This window comes from Pristiophorus japonicus, chromosome 9, assembly GCF_044704955.1.
Source record: "Pristiophorus japonicus isolate sPriJap1 chromosome 9, sPriJap1.hap1, whole genome shotgun sequence".
NCBI lineage: Eukaryota > Metazoa > Chordata > Chondrichthyes > Pristiophoridae > Pristiophorus > Pristiophorus japonicus.
In genome coordinates, this window is record NC_091985.1 from 108559441 (window position 1) to 108574098 (window position 14658).

General features: G+C 42.5%; 1 protein-coding gene across 7 annotated transcripts in view; it reads left to right on the forward strand.

The window, feature by feature from the left end:
- The window catches only part of LOC139272658 (potassium/sodium hyperpolarization-activated cyclic nucleotide-gated channel 1-like), a 609801-nt gene extending 598766 nt beyond the window's left edge, over positions 1 to 11035 (forward strand). For all 7 annotated transcript variants that reach the window (XR_011594930.1, XM_070888734.1, XM_070888738.1 and 4 more), the window contains one exon: positions 10815 to 11035. Coding sequence is in view for 1 of the 7 variants with exons in the window: in XM_070888738.1 (XP_070744839.1) it covers positions 10815 to 10825 (11 nt within the window). In the remaining 6 variants the exon portion in view is untranslated. The remainder of the gene's footprint in view (positions 1 to 10814) is intronic.
- Positions 11036 to 14658: the final 3623 nt, after the last annotated feature.

A 14658-nucleotide genomic window follows, 5' to 3' on the forward strand; every position in this document is an offset into this window, starting at 1 on the left:
GCTGAACGCCACAATCATATAAATCAACAGGCAGAATGAAGTTAACGTGCTGCCTGCATTATTTTGAACGGGCGCAGTTTGATCCCGCATTGCGGCCGGCCCATTTTTGTGGGCAAAAGATTTTTTAGTTGGTTGTGTGAGCTTAGACAGTAAGCAATAGGGAAGCTAAGCTTGATCCCATGATCATGTTAGGTCCAACCCTGATGAATTTCCTGTAACTCTTGGAGAATATTTGAATCCGTGTGCTGCCAACAATGAAGAAATGTCAGTGTCACCACTTTGATATCCTCAGTTGCATGTCAAAAGGCTTTGAATAGAATCTTGACTCAATCAGCTTCTCTATTTGAGACCTTATAGCTAGGATACCCGTTATCATCTTTGCTGGTGGGATAGTCCACACATTCCATGTCCACTCTACCATAGGAGATCACCCTGAAAATAATTGATCTTCAAATGGGAAAATGATACTCCTAAGGAAGAGGACAAACGTCTGCCTGATAAACTATGGGCATTGTTTAATTAGGATGCAAAACTGTTTGATGCATTTATTGCCAGGATTAACCAGAGTTTGAAGGTCATGGTTTTAGAGTCCTGGCACTGGAGTTCCGAATCTGGTGAACGTACTGATGACTGACAGTGAACGTCTTGTTTCATCTATGGCAATCGAGTAGATTCCTCCCCACCTCTAGTCTACGTAGGGTCGAGTATGAGAGGCCAACCAGGACTGTGTTGGAATAGTCAAGACTAGCAATAACAAAGGCATGGATGAGGGCTTCAGCAGCAGATGAAGGATGGAGACAGGTGATGTTACGGAGGTGGAAATAGGTTATGCTGCGGATATGTGGTCAAAAGCTAATTTCAGGGTCAAATATGACACCAAGGTTGTGAACAGCCTGGTTCAGCCTCAGACAGAAGATGGGGATAGGGATGGAGTCAGTGGCTAGGGAACAGAGTTTGTGGTGGGGACCGAAAACAATGGCTATGATCTTCCCAATATTCAATTGGAGAAAATTTCTGCTCATCCAGAACTAGATGTCGGATAAACAGTTTGACAATTTAGAAACCGTTGAGGATTCAAGAGAAGTAGTGAGGTAGAGCTGGGTGTCATCAGCGTACATGTGGAAACTGATGCTGTGTTTCTGGATGATGTCGCCAAGGGGCAACATGTAGATGAGAATTAGGAGGGGGCCAAGGATAGATCCTTGGGGACACCAGAAGTAACGATGCGGGGATGGTAAGAGAAGCTGTTGCAGGTGATTCTCTGGCTATGATTAGATTAATAAGAATGGAACCAGGCAAGATGATCATATTTCACTCAGTGTTCAATTCAAGTCAAGATGACATAGTTTTGTAGGAGATGTGGGCCTGAGACATGAATTCTGTCACCCTGCAGCAATGAACTACCGGTCTTGCCATCTCCGATGCTCAGAGAGGCTGTTATGTTGCTTTTCTCCAAAGCCTCCTGTTCTGCACTGGTGTGCTTCACATTATGTGGCGGTCCGCTTCAGATCCTTGCCCCCTCTCTGGCATTATGTGCTCTTTTCTGCAAGATGGCACGGCTGACGTACGAGTGGCTGTAAGGAATGTGTGCATCCGATGGTTGCAGTGCATTTGCTGAGAGCAACAATCAGGCAGATGAAACACAAGTGGCACTGGCATGACTTTGAAGAATGTGTTGACAGTGCCATTTCAGGAAATCACATCATGCGGCACCGCATTTTGTCCAATCACGCAGTGAAGATGCAAAATACAGAAGTAAAATGATAATGAAGCATTCCCGTTGAAATCGGACACTCCCAAGCATCCCATGATCTTGCACATTTGTCACCTGCCAGTGGACCTCCCCAACTTCCACGTTAATATCAGGGCCATAGATTCTGTACCTATTTGCTTGCCTTCTCATGATCTCAAGGGTGCTACAGAAAATCAGAGCAGAGGGAGAAAAGATGCTTTTGATAATCCCCTTTTGGCCTTGCAAATCATGGTTCGCTACTGGTATTGAACCATGCTTACTCAATCTCACTACCCTGCAGGAGAGATCTCCCTCAGCTTTCATGTCAGAGTCTTCATATGGAAATGGTTGTTGAGATGGTGTGGCTCTTGAAAGGAAGCAATTGCTCAAACCAGGTATACCATTGACCATAGTGAACATTCTACTGGCTTTATGCAAGCAATCCACTAATCAGGCTTACAACAATAACTCAAAAAAATTCACACAATGCTGTTTAATAAAATCTCTCAGTCTCCTCTCCTGTGGAGAACTTCCATCCTTCAGTAATTGCAACATCTTCTCAACCTGTGACTGAAACCTAGCTCTATTCATCTATCTGCAATTTCAGCCTTTCTTGACCCTATTTCATCAGGTTTGTTAGGATTCATGATCATCATCTGGAAATTGAATCTTAATAAGAACATAAGAACGTAAGAAATAGGAGCAGGAGTAGGCCATACGGCCCCTTGAGCCTGCTCCGCCATTCAATAAGATCATGGCTTATCTGATCATGGACTCAGCTCCACTTCCCTGCCCACTCCCCATAACCCCTTATCCCCTTATCATTTAAGAAACTTTCTATTTCTGTCTTAAATGTATGCAATGTCCCAGCTTCTACAGCTCTCTGAGGCAGTGAATTCCATAGATTTACAAACCTCAGAGAAGTTTCTCCTCATCTGTTTTAAATGGGTGGCCCCTTATTCTAAGATCTTGCCCTCTAGTTCTAGTCTCACCCATCAGTGGAAACATCCTCTCTGCATCCACCTTGTCAAGCCCCCTCATAATCTTATATGTTTCGATAAGATCACCTCTCATTCTTCTGAATTCCAATGAGTAGAGGCCCAACTTACTCAACCTTTTCTCATAAGTCAACCCCCTCATCTCTGGGATCAACCTAGTGAACCTTCTCTGAACTGCCTCCAAAGCAAGTGTATCCTTTCGTAAATATTGAAACCAAAACTGCACGCAGTATTCCAGGTGTGGCCTCACCAATACCCTGTACAACTGTAACAAGACTTCCCTGCTTTTATACTCCATCCCCTTTGCAATAAAGGCCAAGTTCCATTGGTCTTCCTGATCAGTTGCTGTACCTGCATACTAACCTTTTGTGTTTCATGCACAAGTACCTCCAGGTCCCACTGTACTGCAGCACTTTACAATCTTTCTCCATTTAAATAATAACATGCTCTTTGATTTTTTTCTGCCAAAGTGCATGACCTCATACTTTACAACATTATACTCCATCTGCCAAATTTTTGCCCACTCACTTAGCCTGTCTATGTCTTTTTGCAGATTTTTTGTGTCCTCCTCACACTTTACTTTTCCTCCCATCTTTGATGTGCCATCAATTGTCCCTAAATGGAATCTCAATTTAGTTCTTTACAAGTCAAATAACCACCCACCCCTCCCCCCATTTTGAACCTCTTAATACATATGGGCCTAGAGTTTCCGTTAATTCGCTGGAAATTGGCCAAACCAGGATAAAAGATCGAGGAATTTTAAGCGCAAATGATGTCGAATGTAAATCAAGTTTCTTTAACGCTCGTTTAAAAAACATCACGCTGGAAGCCGACCCCGCCCACAAAACAGAAGGCTTTTAAAATTAAGCAATTTTGTTTAGGCACGCACGCACTAGTAGGCACGTTTTAAATGTTTATAAATATTTAAAAATATTTAATTTGCTAAAAAAAAACTGTCTCGTGCACACCAATGAAACTAGTGAATGGTTCTGTTTTTTTAAAGTTATTTTCAGTGATTTATAATCACAGCTGATGGACCAGACACTCTTATTAAAAATGTTTATATTTTGTGATAAATTCATTTTCAGCTGTTGAATAAAACTGCACCAAGTTACCACACTTAAATACATCAAAGAATATATTTTAATGCAAGGAAAAAAAACAATTGCGTTCTATTACGCTGCCCGATTGCGCTGGTTCATGGAAGATTTTACATTTGTGCTATACAAATGAGTGCGAGCAGAAATGTGAACCATAACTTCATTTTGGAAAACCAATTTGAAGTACAATTTGTGCCCCTATTGCCGATTGTGCCCAAAGTGGAAACTCTACTCCATGAATTCTTGTTTCCATATTGGAAGACTGCTAAATTGGTAGCTGCAGTTCTAGCTCTCTGGGTTAGTGATATCCAGGTAGTCATCGATTAGTCCTATTTAATTTGCACCTGTTCAAGAAATTAGCATATACTTATATTTCCTGTCAAAGATTTGAGACAATATATTGTAATTTTATCATCCTATACACCTCCCTATAAATCAGAATTGGAATGACACTTCTCGTATCACCTATGGCCCAAGCTCTTAGGAAGACCAGCTTTTAAGATAAAGGCTCATAAAATGGACAGTGGACTACTTTCTTGACTGCTACTACTTCTCTGGCACTGGCTCTTTAAGAGCTTATGCTGATCATCGACTGACTGCTTCTTAGACATCCTTGAAACAGATGTCCATTTGGCATTATCGGTAAATTCATTAAATGAAATAACTGTTGTACATTTGTAAAACACTATTATTTTGAATTAGAACCCATAGTTTTTGGCCAATCTGTTCTAGAACTGCGATTTCTGGCTCGATACTTCCTGCCCCTTCCTTTCAGCTTCACCTTAAGTGCTATTGGCTTCTGCAGCATTGTGTTGAATATTTGAATGAAGAAGAAATAATGCTACCTAGCAAAATTTTATTCATTCTTCAATATGATGCATCATTTAAAGAAAGAAAAGAAAGACTTGCATTTATATAGCCCATTTCATGACCACCTGATATAAGAACATAAGAACATAAGAATTAGGAACAGGAGTAGGTCATCTAGCTCCGCGAGCCTGCTCCGCCATTCAAAAAGATCATGGCTGATCTGGCCGTGGACTCAGCTCCACTTACCCGCCCACTCCCCACAACCCTTAATTCCCTTATTGGTTAAAAATCTATCTATCTGTGATTTGAATACATTCAATGAGCTAGCCTCAACTGCTTCCTTGGGCAGAGAATTCCACAGATTCACAACCCTCTGGGAGAAGAAATTCCTTCTCAACTCGGTTTTAAATTGGCTCCCCCGTATTTTGAGGCTGTGCCCCCTAGTTCTAGTCTCCCTGACCAATGGAAACAACCTCTCTGCCTCTATCTTGTCTATCCCTTTCATTATTTTAAATGTTTCCATAAGATCACACCTCATCCTCTGAACTCCAACGAGTAAAGACCCAGTCTACTCAATCTATCATCATAAGGTAACCCCCTCATCTCCGAAATCAGCCTAGTGAATCGTCTCTGTACCCCCTCCAAAGCTAGTATATCCTTCCTTAAGTAGGTGACCAAAACTGCACACAGTACTCCAGGTGCGGCCTCACCAATACCCTGTACAGTTGCTTTTGTACTCCATCTCTCTCGCAATGAAGGCCAACATTCCATTCGCCTTCCTGATTACCTGCTGCACCTGCAAACTAATTTTTTGGGATTCATGCACAAGGACCCCTAAGGTCCCTCTGCACTGCAGCATGTTGTAATTTCTCCCCATTCAAATAATATTCCCTTTTACTGTTTTTTTTTCCAAGGTGGATGACCTCACATTTTCCAACATTGTATTCCATCTGCCAAACCTTAACCCATTCGCTTAACCTATCTAAATCTCTCTGCAACCTCTCTGTGTCCTCTACACAACCCGCTTTCCCACTAATCTTTGAGTCATCTGCAAATTTTGTTATACTACACTCTGTCCCCTCTTCCAGGTCATCTATGTATATTGTAAACAGTTGTGGTCCCAGCACCGATCCCTGTGGCACACCACTAACCACCGATTTCCAACCCGAAAAGGACCCATTTATCCCGAGTCTCTGCTTTCTGTTAGCCAGCCAATTCTCGATCCATGCTAATACATTTCCTCTGACTCCGCGTACCTTTATCTTCTGCAGTAACCTTTTGTGTGGCACCTTATCGATTGCCTTTTGGAAATCTAAATACACCACATCAATCGGTACACCTCTATCCAACATGCTCGTTATATCCTCAAAGAATTCCAGTAAATTAGTTAAACATGATTTCCCCTTCATGAATCCATGCTGCGTCTGCTTGATTGCACTATTCCTATCTAGATGTCCTGCTGTTTCTTCCTTCATGATAGCTTCAAGCATTTTCCCCACTACAGATGTTAAACTAACCGGCCTATAGTTACCTGCCTTTTGTCTGCCCCCTTTTTTAAACAGAGGCGTTTCATTAGCTGCTTTCCAATCCGCTGGTACCTCCCCAGAGTCCAGAGAATTTTGGCAGATTATTACGAATACATCTGCTATAACTTCCGCCATCTCTTTTAATACCCTGGGATGCATTTCATCAGGACCAGGGGACTTGTCTACCTTGAGTCCCATTAGCCTGTCCAGCACTACCTCCCTAGTGATAGTGATTGTCTCAAGGTCCTCCCTTCCCACATTCCCATGACCAGCAATTTTTGGCATGGTTTTTGTGTCTTCCACTGTGAAGACCGAAGCAAAATAATTGTTTAATGGCTCAGCCATTTCCACATTTCCCATTATTAAATCCCCCTTCTCATCTTCTAAGGGACCAACATTTACTTTAGTCACTCTCTTCTGTTTTCTATATCGGTAAAAGCTTTTACTATCTGTTTTTATGTTTTGCGCAAGTTTACTTTCATGATCTATCTTTCCTTTCTTTATTGCTTTCTTAGTCATTCTTTGCTGTCATTTAAAATGTTCCCAATCTTCTAGTTTCCCACTAACCTTGGCCACCTTGTACGCATTGGTTTTTAATTTGATACTTTCCTTTATTTCCTTGGTTATCCACGGCTGGTTATCCCTTCTCACCGCCCTTCTTCTTCACTGGAATATATTTTTGTTGAGCACTATGAAAGAGCTCCTTAAAAGTCCTCCACTGTTCCTCAATTGTGCCATCGTTTAGTCTGTGTTCCCAGTCTACTTTAGCCAACTCTGCCCTCATCCCACTGTAGTCCCCTTTGTTTAAGCATAGTACGCTCGTTTGAGACACTACTTCCTCACCCTCAATCTGTATTACAAATTCAACCATACTGTGATCACTCATTCTGAGAGGATCTTTTACTAGGAGATCGTTTATTATTCCTGTCTCATTATACAGGACCAGATCTAAGATAGCTTGTTCCCTTGTAGGTTCTGTAACATACTGTTCTAAGAAACAATCCCGTATGTATACTATGAATTCCTCCTCAAGGCTACCCCGTGCGATTTGATTTGACCAATCGATATGTAGGTTAAAATCCCCCATGATTACTGCCGTTCCTTTTTCACATACCTCCATTATTCCCTTGATTATTGTCCGCCCCACCATGAAGTTGTTATTTGGGGGCCAAAGCACTTTACAGCCAATTAAGTACTTTTGGAGTATAGTCACTGTTGTAATGTACATAACACCCCATGCTCCCATGAGCCCATTGCCTTGATCCATTTGGAAAATCACTTAGCAGTTTTTTGTTTATTGATTTTCTCTGTACTGTAAATTGAAATGAATTGTCATTTTGATACCCTATTATGTTGCATGGCCAGCACCACCTGAGATTTACTATGTCACCTGATATAATTTATGCCAATATTGAAATATCACGAGAGTGCTTTGACCACCATGTAGGTTCCCAGAATATGATCTGTGCCTATATCAGGTGACATAGAAAATCTCAGGTGGTGCTGGCCATGCAACATAATAGGATATCAAAATGACAATTCATTTCAATTTACAGTGCAGAGAAAATCAACAAACAAAAAACTGCTAAATGATTTTCCTAATGGATCAAGGCAATGGGCTCATGGGAGCATTGGGGTGTTATGTACATTACAACAGGGACCATACTCCAAAAGTACTTCATTGGCTGTAAAGTGCTTTGGCCCCCAAATAATAACTTCACGGTGTCCACTAGTGTGTGTGATGGAGGCATCATATCGAAGAATGAAAGACCCTACACAGTCGGTCATCCTTCTTTATTAAATACTTAAGATATTTTTAAAGAGTTGGCATAAGTGCACTACAATGCTTTAATAGGAGGTTTTGAGTGAAATGAAGAGTAATTAAGTAATAATTCTAATAAAAGCCACCATATATAATTAATATTAAGTCAATCAAGCTAAAACTTGGGCTGACCCAAACGCACCCCATTCTTGCCACACATATAAAGTAAAAATCAGGGTTTCGGATTCTGGCCAATCATCTCTCCTTTTAACAAGGGCCTAGAGCCCCAATTGGGTCCCCAGTTGTGCCAGCATGCCTTGTTTCACTAGATGTACCACCATCCATCACATCCCCAGACTGGAAATGAGGAAACCCCGGGAAACCCGTTTTCTGTAGCTACGCTCCATATGTCATTGGTGACCTTGTTTGGGGCAGGCCCAAAACGAGACAGTGCAAAATCGGGTTGAGACCCAAACTTATGGTGGGAGTGCACTGGGAGGGCTGCAAACAGCACATTACTAATCAACACTGCTTTTACATAGAAACATAGAAACATAGAAAATAGGTGTAGGTGTAGGCCATTCGGCCCTTCTAGCTTGCATCACCATTCAATAAGATCATGGCTGATCATTTGCCCTCAGTACCCCTTTCCTGCTTTCTCTCCATACCCCTTGATTCCTTTAGCCATAAGGGCCATATCTAACTCTCTCTTGACTATATCTAACGAACTGACATCAACAACCCTCTGCGGTAGAGAATTCCACAGGTTCAAAACTCTCTGAGTGAAGAAGTTTCTCCTCATCTCGGTCCTAAATGGCTTACCCCTTATCCTTAGAGTGTCACCCCTGGTTCTGGACTTCCCCAACATCGGGAACATTCTTCCCGCATCTAACCTGTCCAGTCCCATCAGAATTGTATATGTTTCTATGAGACCTCCTCTCATTCTTCTAAACTCCAGTGAATACAGGCCCAGTCGATGCAATCTCTCCTCATATGTCAGTCCTGCCATCCCGGGAATCAGTCTGGTGAACCTTCGCTGCACTCCCTCATTAGCAAGAAGGTCCTTCCTCAGATTAGGAGACCAAAACTGAACACAATATTCCAGGTGAGGCCTCACCAAGGCCCTGTACAACTGTAGTAAGACTTCCATGCTCCTGCACTCAAATCCCCTAGCTATGAAGGCCAACATGCGATTTGCCTTCTTCACCGCCTGCTGTACGTGCATGCCAACTTTCAATGACTGATGTCATTGTCAAGCATGATTTCCCTTTCATAAATCCATGCTGACTTGGACCGATCCTGTCACTGCTTTCCAAATGCGCTGCTATTTCATCTTTAATAATTGATTCCAACATTTTCCCCACTACCAATGTAAGGCTCACTGGTCTATAATTCCCTGTTTTATCTCTCCCTCTTTTTAAAAAAAGTGGTGCTATCCTCCAGTCCATAGGAACTGATCCAGAGTCGATAGACTATTGGAAAATGATCACCAATGCATCCATTATTTCTAGGGCCACTTCCTCAAGTACTCTGGGATGCAGACTATCAGGCCTTGGGGATTAATCGGCCTTCAATCCCATCAATTTCCCTAACACAATTTCCTGACTAATAAGGATTTCCTTTAGTTCTTCCTTCTCACTAGATCCTCTGTCCCCTAGTATTTCTGGAAGGTTATTCGTGTCTTCCTTCGTGAAGACAGAGCATTTGTTCAATTGGTTTGCCATTTCTCTGTTCACCATTATAAATTCACCTGATTCTGACCGCAAGGGACCTACACTAATTTCTTTCTCTTTGTCTTCACTAATCTCTTTCTCTTCACATATCTATAGACACTTTTGCAGTCAGTCTTTATGTTCCCAGCAAGCTTCCTCTCATATTCTATTTTCGCCCTCCTAATTAAACACTTTGTCCTCCTCTGCTGGATTCTAAATTTCTCCCAGTCCTCAGGTTTGCTGCTTTTTCTGGCCAATTTATATGCCCCTTCCTTGGATTTAGCACTATCCCTAATTTCCCTTGTTAGCCACGGTTGAGCCACCTTCCCTGTTTTATTTTTACTCCAGACAGTGATGTACAATTGTTGAATTGTTCATCCATGTGATATTTAAATGTCTGCCATTGCCTATCCATCGTCAACCCTTTAAGTATCACTCGCCAGTCTAATCTAGCCAATTCACGTCTCATACCATCGAAATTACCTTTCCTTGAGTTCAGGACCCTAGTCTCTGAATTAACTCTGTCACTCTCCATCTTAATAATGAATTCTACCATATTATGGTCACTCTTCCCCAAGGGGCCTCACACAACAATATTGCTAATTAGTCCTTTCTCATTACACATCACCCAGTTTAGGATGGCCAGCCCTCGAGTTGGTTCCTCGACATATTTGTCGAGAAAACCATCCCTAATACACTCCAGGAACTCCTCCTCCACCGTATTGCTACCAGTTTGGTTAGCCCAAGCTATATGTAGATTAAAGTCGCCCATGATAACTGCTGTACTTTTATTGCACACATCCCTAATTTCATGTTTGATGCTGTCCCCATCCTCACTACTACTGTTTAAATAACTAATATAAAAATGTTCTCACACACGGCTAATAATTCTTGAAGGCACAATGTGTAACAACATTGTCAATGTGTTCATTTCCTGTTTGGCAGAGCGTATGTATAGAAGATGTCTCTGATTTTGTTATAAATAGCCATCAGAGGCAATTTTGACAAATCCAGTTAAAATTTTGCTGCACACAGTGACCTGAGGAATTCTCACCCTACTGTTTCTAAACAAGTGCTCAATGTCCTCCATTTAGTGTGATACTGCTACAGCATCTTACTTCTTTGATTATACAGACCACTCTATTTACACTGGCTCTATTTTTATTTTCTGCAGAATCACAATAAGTCTGTCAAGCCAACAACCTCATACTTCTATGAGCTGAATGGAACAACTCATCTATTATAGATTATCCTACAAAATTTGCTCAAATGGATATTTAAGTATCGCTTTGAAATGTTTTAAAATGTATTTTTCAGTAATAAGAAGATTGTTTGGTTTCTGTTTGGTGCCTTTCTTCTCTTATTTATATGTAATATGTTAATTTGAAGCTTATGTCTCCTCTGAACTTATTTTATTAATAAAGATGCCATTTTTAGAAATGTCAACATTAATGTCTAGCCTTGGCTTTTATAGCAGTGTGGTAAAAATAGCAGGGTTATACCTAACCATTAAAATCATGAAACCATTAATAAATTATTTTTTTATTTTACAACTTTTATGTACAATAGTAATGCAAGAAATTGCTCCAGCAGCATAAATTCCAGGGTTTGTCCACCTGACCCCACAAGTATCAGGGGAAGTCAGTAAATTCAAGTGTGAATGATGGGTAACCACACCAGCACTGGCATATCAGGAGCACTCACCAGAATGGGGTGTGGGAAATGTGGCACTGGCCGGCTCTCACGGGCCAACAAATTTGTTTTGCCCTGTCCATCAAAGTAACAACTAGAGCTAGCAGTTATCTTGGACTTAGGCAGTATGCTGGGGCAAAGAAATTCCTGGCACGGCCATTCCTTCCTCCTGGCTCAATATTACTAGTTACAATAATGCCCTACCAATCTAAATAATCTATCATCCTCATCATAGACATGATGGCCTCTATTTTTCGGCGGGGTGGGGGGGGATGCGGCAAGAATGACAGTAGCAAGCCTGTTCAGCGCACCCACAGAGGTCAGGGATGTGTAGGCCCTGATGATTTAATGACAGAGCCTTATTTAAATAAAAATTCCCGAAGGCCTGGCCGACATCTGATGAAATTGACTACCTGGCCAGGAAAGAAGGCAAAATTTGGCGGCAGGACCCATGGCAGTCAGTGGGAGCAGGGATTCACGATGATCGTGGATTGACGAGGCCGAGGTTGGTGGTTCCTTCGAGAGCAGTGAAAGGCCAGGACACGGGTTTCCTCAAAATCGCGGGGGAGACCTGGGGGAAGCACTCCTGCTCTTCCTGTCCCACATGGAGTTCTAACAGAAGTAATGTTTGAAGACTTACCTTTGCCTCTTCTGGCCAGTCAGCACCTCCCGTCATCGTTCTGCTGTCAAACTGCTATAGTGCGGGATTAAGTTAATATTACGTCATGGCCTGGATGATGTCATTGGGCTGCGACTTTTGCATGGTAATTAAGTCCCGCCTGCCTTTAGTAGGAAACATAGAAACATAGAAAATAGGTGCAGGAGCAGGCCATTCAGCCCTTCTAGCCTGCACCGCCATTCAATGAGTTCATGGCTGAACATGAAACTTCAGTACCCCCTTCCTGCTTTCTCGCCATAACCCTTGATCCCCCGAGTAGTAAGGACTTCATCTAACTCCCTTTTGAATATATTTAGTGAATTGGCCTCAACTACTTTCTGTGGTAGAGAATTCCACAGGTTCACCACTCTCTGGGTGAAGAAGTTTCTCCTCATCTCGGTCCTAAATGGCTTACCCCTTATCCTCAGACTGTGACCCCTGGTTCTGGACTTCCCCAACATTGGGAACATTCTTTCTGCATCTAACCTGTCTAAACCCGTCAGAATTTTAAACGTTTCTATGAGGTCCCCTCTCATTCTTCTGAACTCCAGTGAATACAAGCCCAATTGATCCAATCTTTCTTGATAGGTCAGTCCCGCCATCCCGGGAATCAGTCTGGTGAACCTTCGCTGCACTCCCTCAATAGCAAGAATGTCCTTCCTCAAGTTAGGAGACCAAAACTGTACACAATACTCCAGGTGTGGCCTCACCAAGGCCCTGTACAACTGTAGCAACACCTCCCTGCCCCTGTATTCAAATCCCCTCGCTATGAAGGCCAACATGCCATTTGCTTTCTTAACCGCCTGCTGTACCTGCATGCCAACCTTCAATGACTGATGTACCATGACACCCAGGTCTCGTTGCACCTTCCCTTTTCCTAATCTGTCACCATTCAGATAATAGTCTGTCTCTCTGTTTTTACCACCAAAGTGGATAACCTCACATTTATCCACATTATACTTCATCTGCCATGCATTTGCCCACTCACCTAACCTATCCAAGTCACTCTGCAGCCTAATAGCATCCTCCTCGCAGCTCACACTGCCACCCAACTTAGTATCATCCGCAAATTTGGAGATACTGCATTTAATCCCCTCGTCTAAATCATTAATGTACAATGTAAACAGCTGGGGCCCCAGCACAGAACCTTGCGGCACTCCACTAGTCACTGCCTGCCATTCTGAAAAGTACCCGTTTACTCCTACTCTTTGCTTCCTGTCTGACAACCAGTTCTCAATCCACGTCAGCACACTACCCCCAATCCCATGTGCTTTAACTTTGCACATTAATCTCTTGTGTGGGACCTTGTCGAAAGCCTTCTGAAAGTCCAAATATACCACATCAACTGGTTCTCCTTTGTCCACTTTACTGGAAACATCCTCAAAAAATTCCAGAAGATTTGTCAAGCATGATTTCCCTTTCACAAATCCATGCTGACTTGGACCTATCATGTCACCATTTTCCAGATGCACTGCTATGACATCCTTAATAATTGATTCCATCATTTTACCCACTACTGAGGTCAGGCTGACCGGTCTATAATTCCCTGTTTTCTCTCTCCCTCCTTTTTTAAAAAGTGGGGTTACATTGGCTACCCTCCACTCCATAGGAACTGATCCAGAGTCAATGGAATGTTGGAAAATGACTGTCAATGCATCCGCTATTTCCAAGGCCACCTCCTTAAGTACTCTAGGATGCAGGCCATCAGGCCCTGGGGATTTATCTGCCTTCAATCCCATCAATTTCCCCAACACAATTTCCCGACTAATAAAGATTTCCCTCAGTTCCTCTTCCTTACTAGACCCTCTGACCCCTTTTATATCCGGAAGGTTGTTTGTATCCTCCTTAGTGAATACCGAACCAAAGTACTTGTTCAATTGATCCGCCATTTCTTTGTTCCCCGTTATGACTTCCCCTGATTCTGACTGCAGGGGACCTACGTTTGTCTTCACCAACCTTTTTCTCTTTACATACCTATAGAAACTTTTGCAATCCGCCTTAATGTTCCCTGCAAGCTTCTTCTCGTACTCCATTTTCCCTGTCCTAATCAAACCCTTTGTCCTCCTCTGCTGAGTTCTAAATTTCTCCCAGTCCCCAGGTTCGCTGCTATTTCTGGCCAATTTGTATGCCACTTCCTTGGCTTTAATACTATCCCTGATTTCCCTAGATAGCCACGGTTGAGCCACCTTCCCCTTTTTATTTTTACGCCAGACAGGAATGTACAATTGTTGTACTTCATCCATGCGGTCTCTAAATGTCTGCCATTGCCCATCCACAGTCAACCCCCTAAGTATCATTCGCCAATCTATCCTAGCCAATTCTCGCCTCATACCTTCAAAGTTACCCTTCTTTAAGTTCTGGACCATGGTCTCTGAATTTACTGTTTCATTCTCCATCCTAATGCAGAATTCCACCATATTATGGTCACTCTTCCCCAAGGGGCCTCGCACAATGAGATTGCTAATTAATCCTCTCTCATTACACAACACCCAGTCCAAGATGGCCTCCCCCCTAGTTGGTTCCTCAACATATTGGTCTAGAAAACCATCCCTTATGCACTCCAGGAAATCCTCCTCCACCGTATTGCTTCCAGTTTGGCTAGCCCAATCTATGTGCATATTAAAGTCACCCATTATAACTGTTACACCTTTATTGCATGCACCCCTAA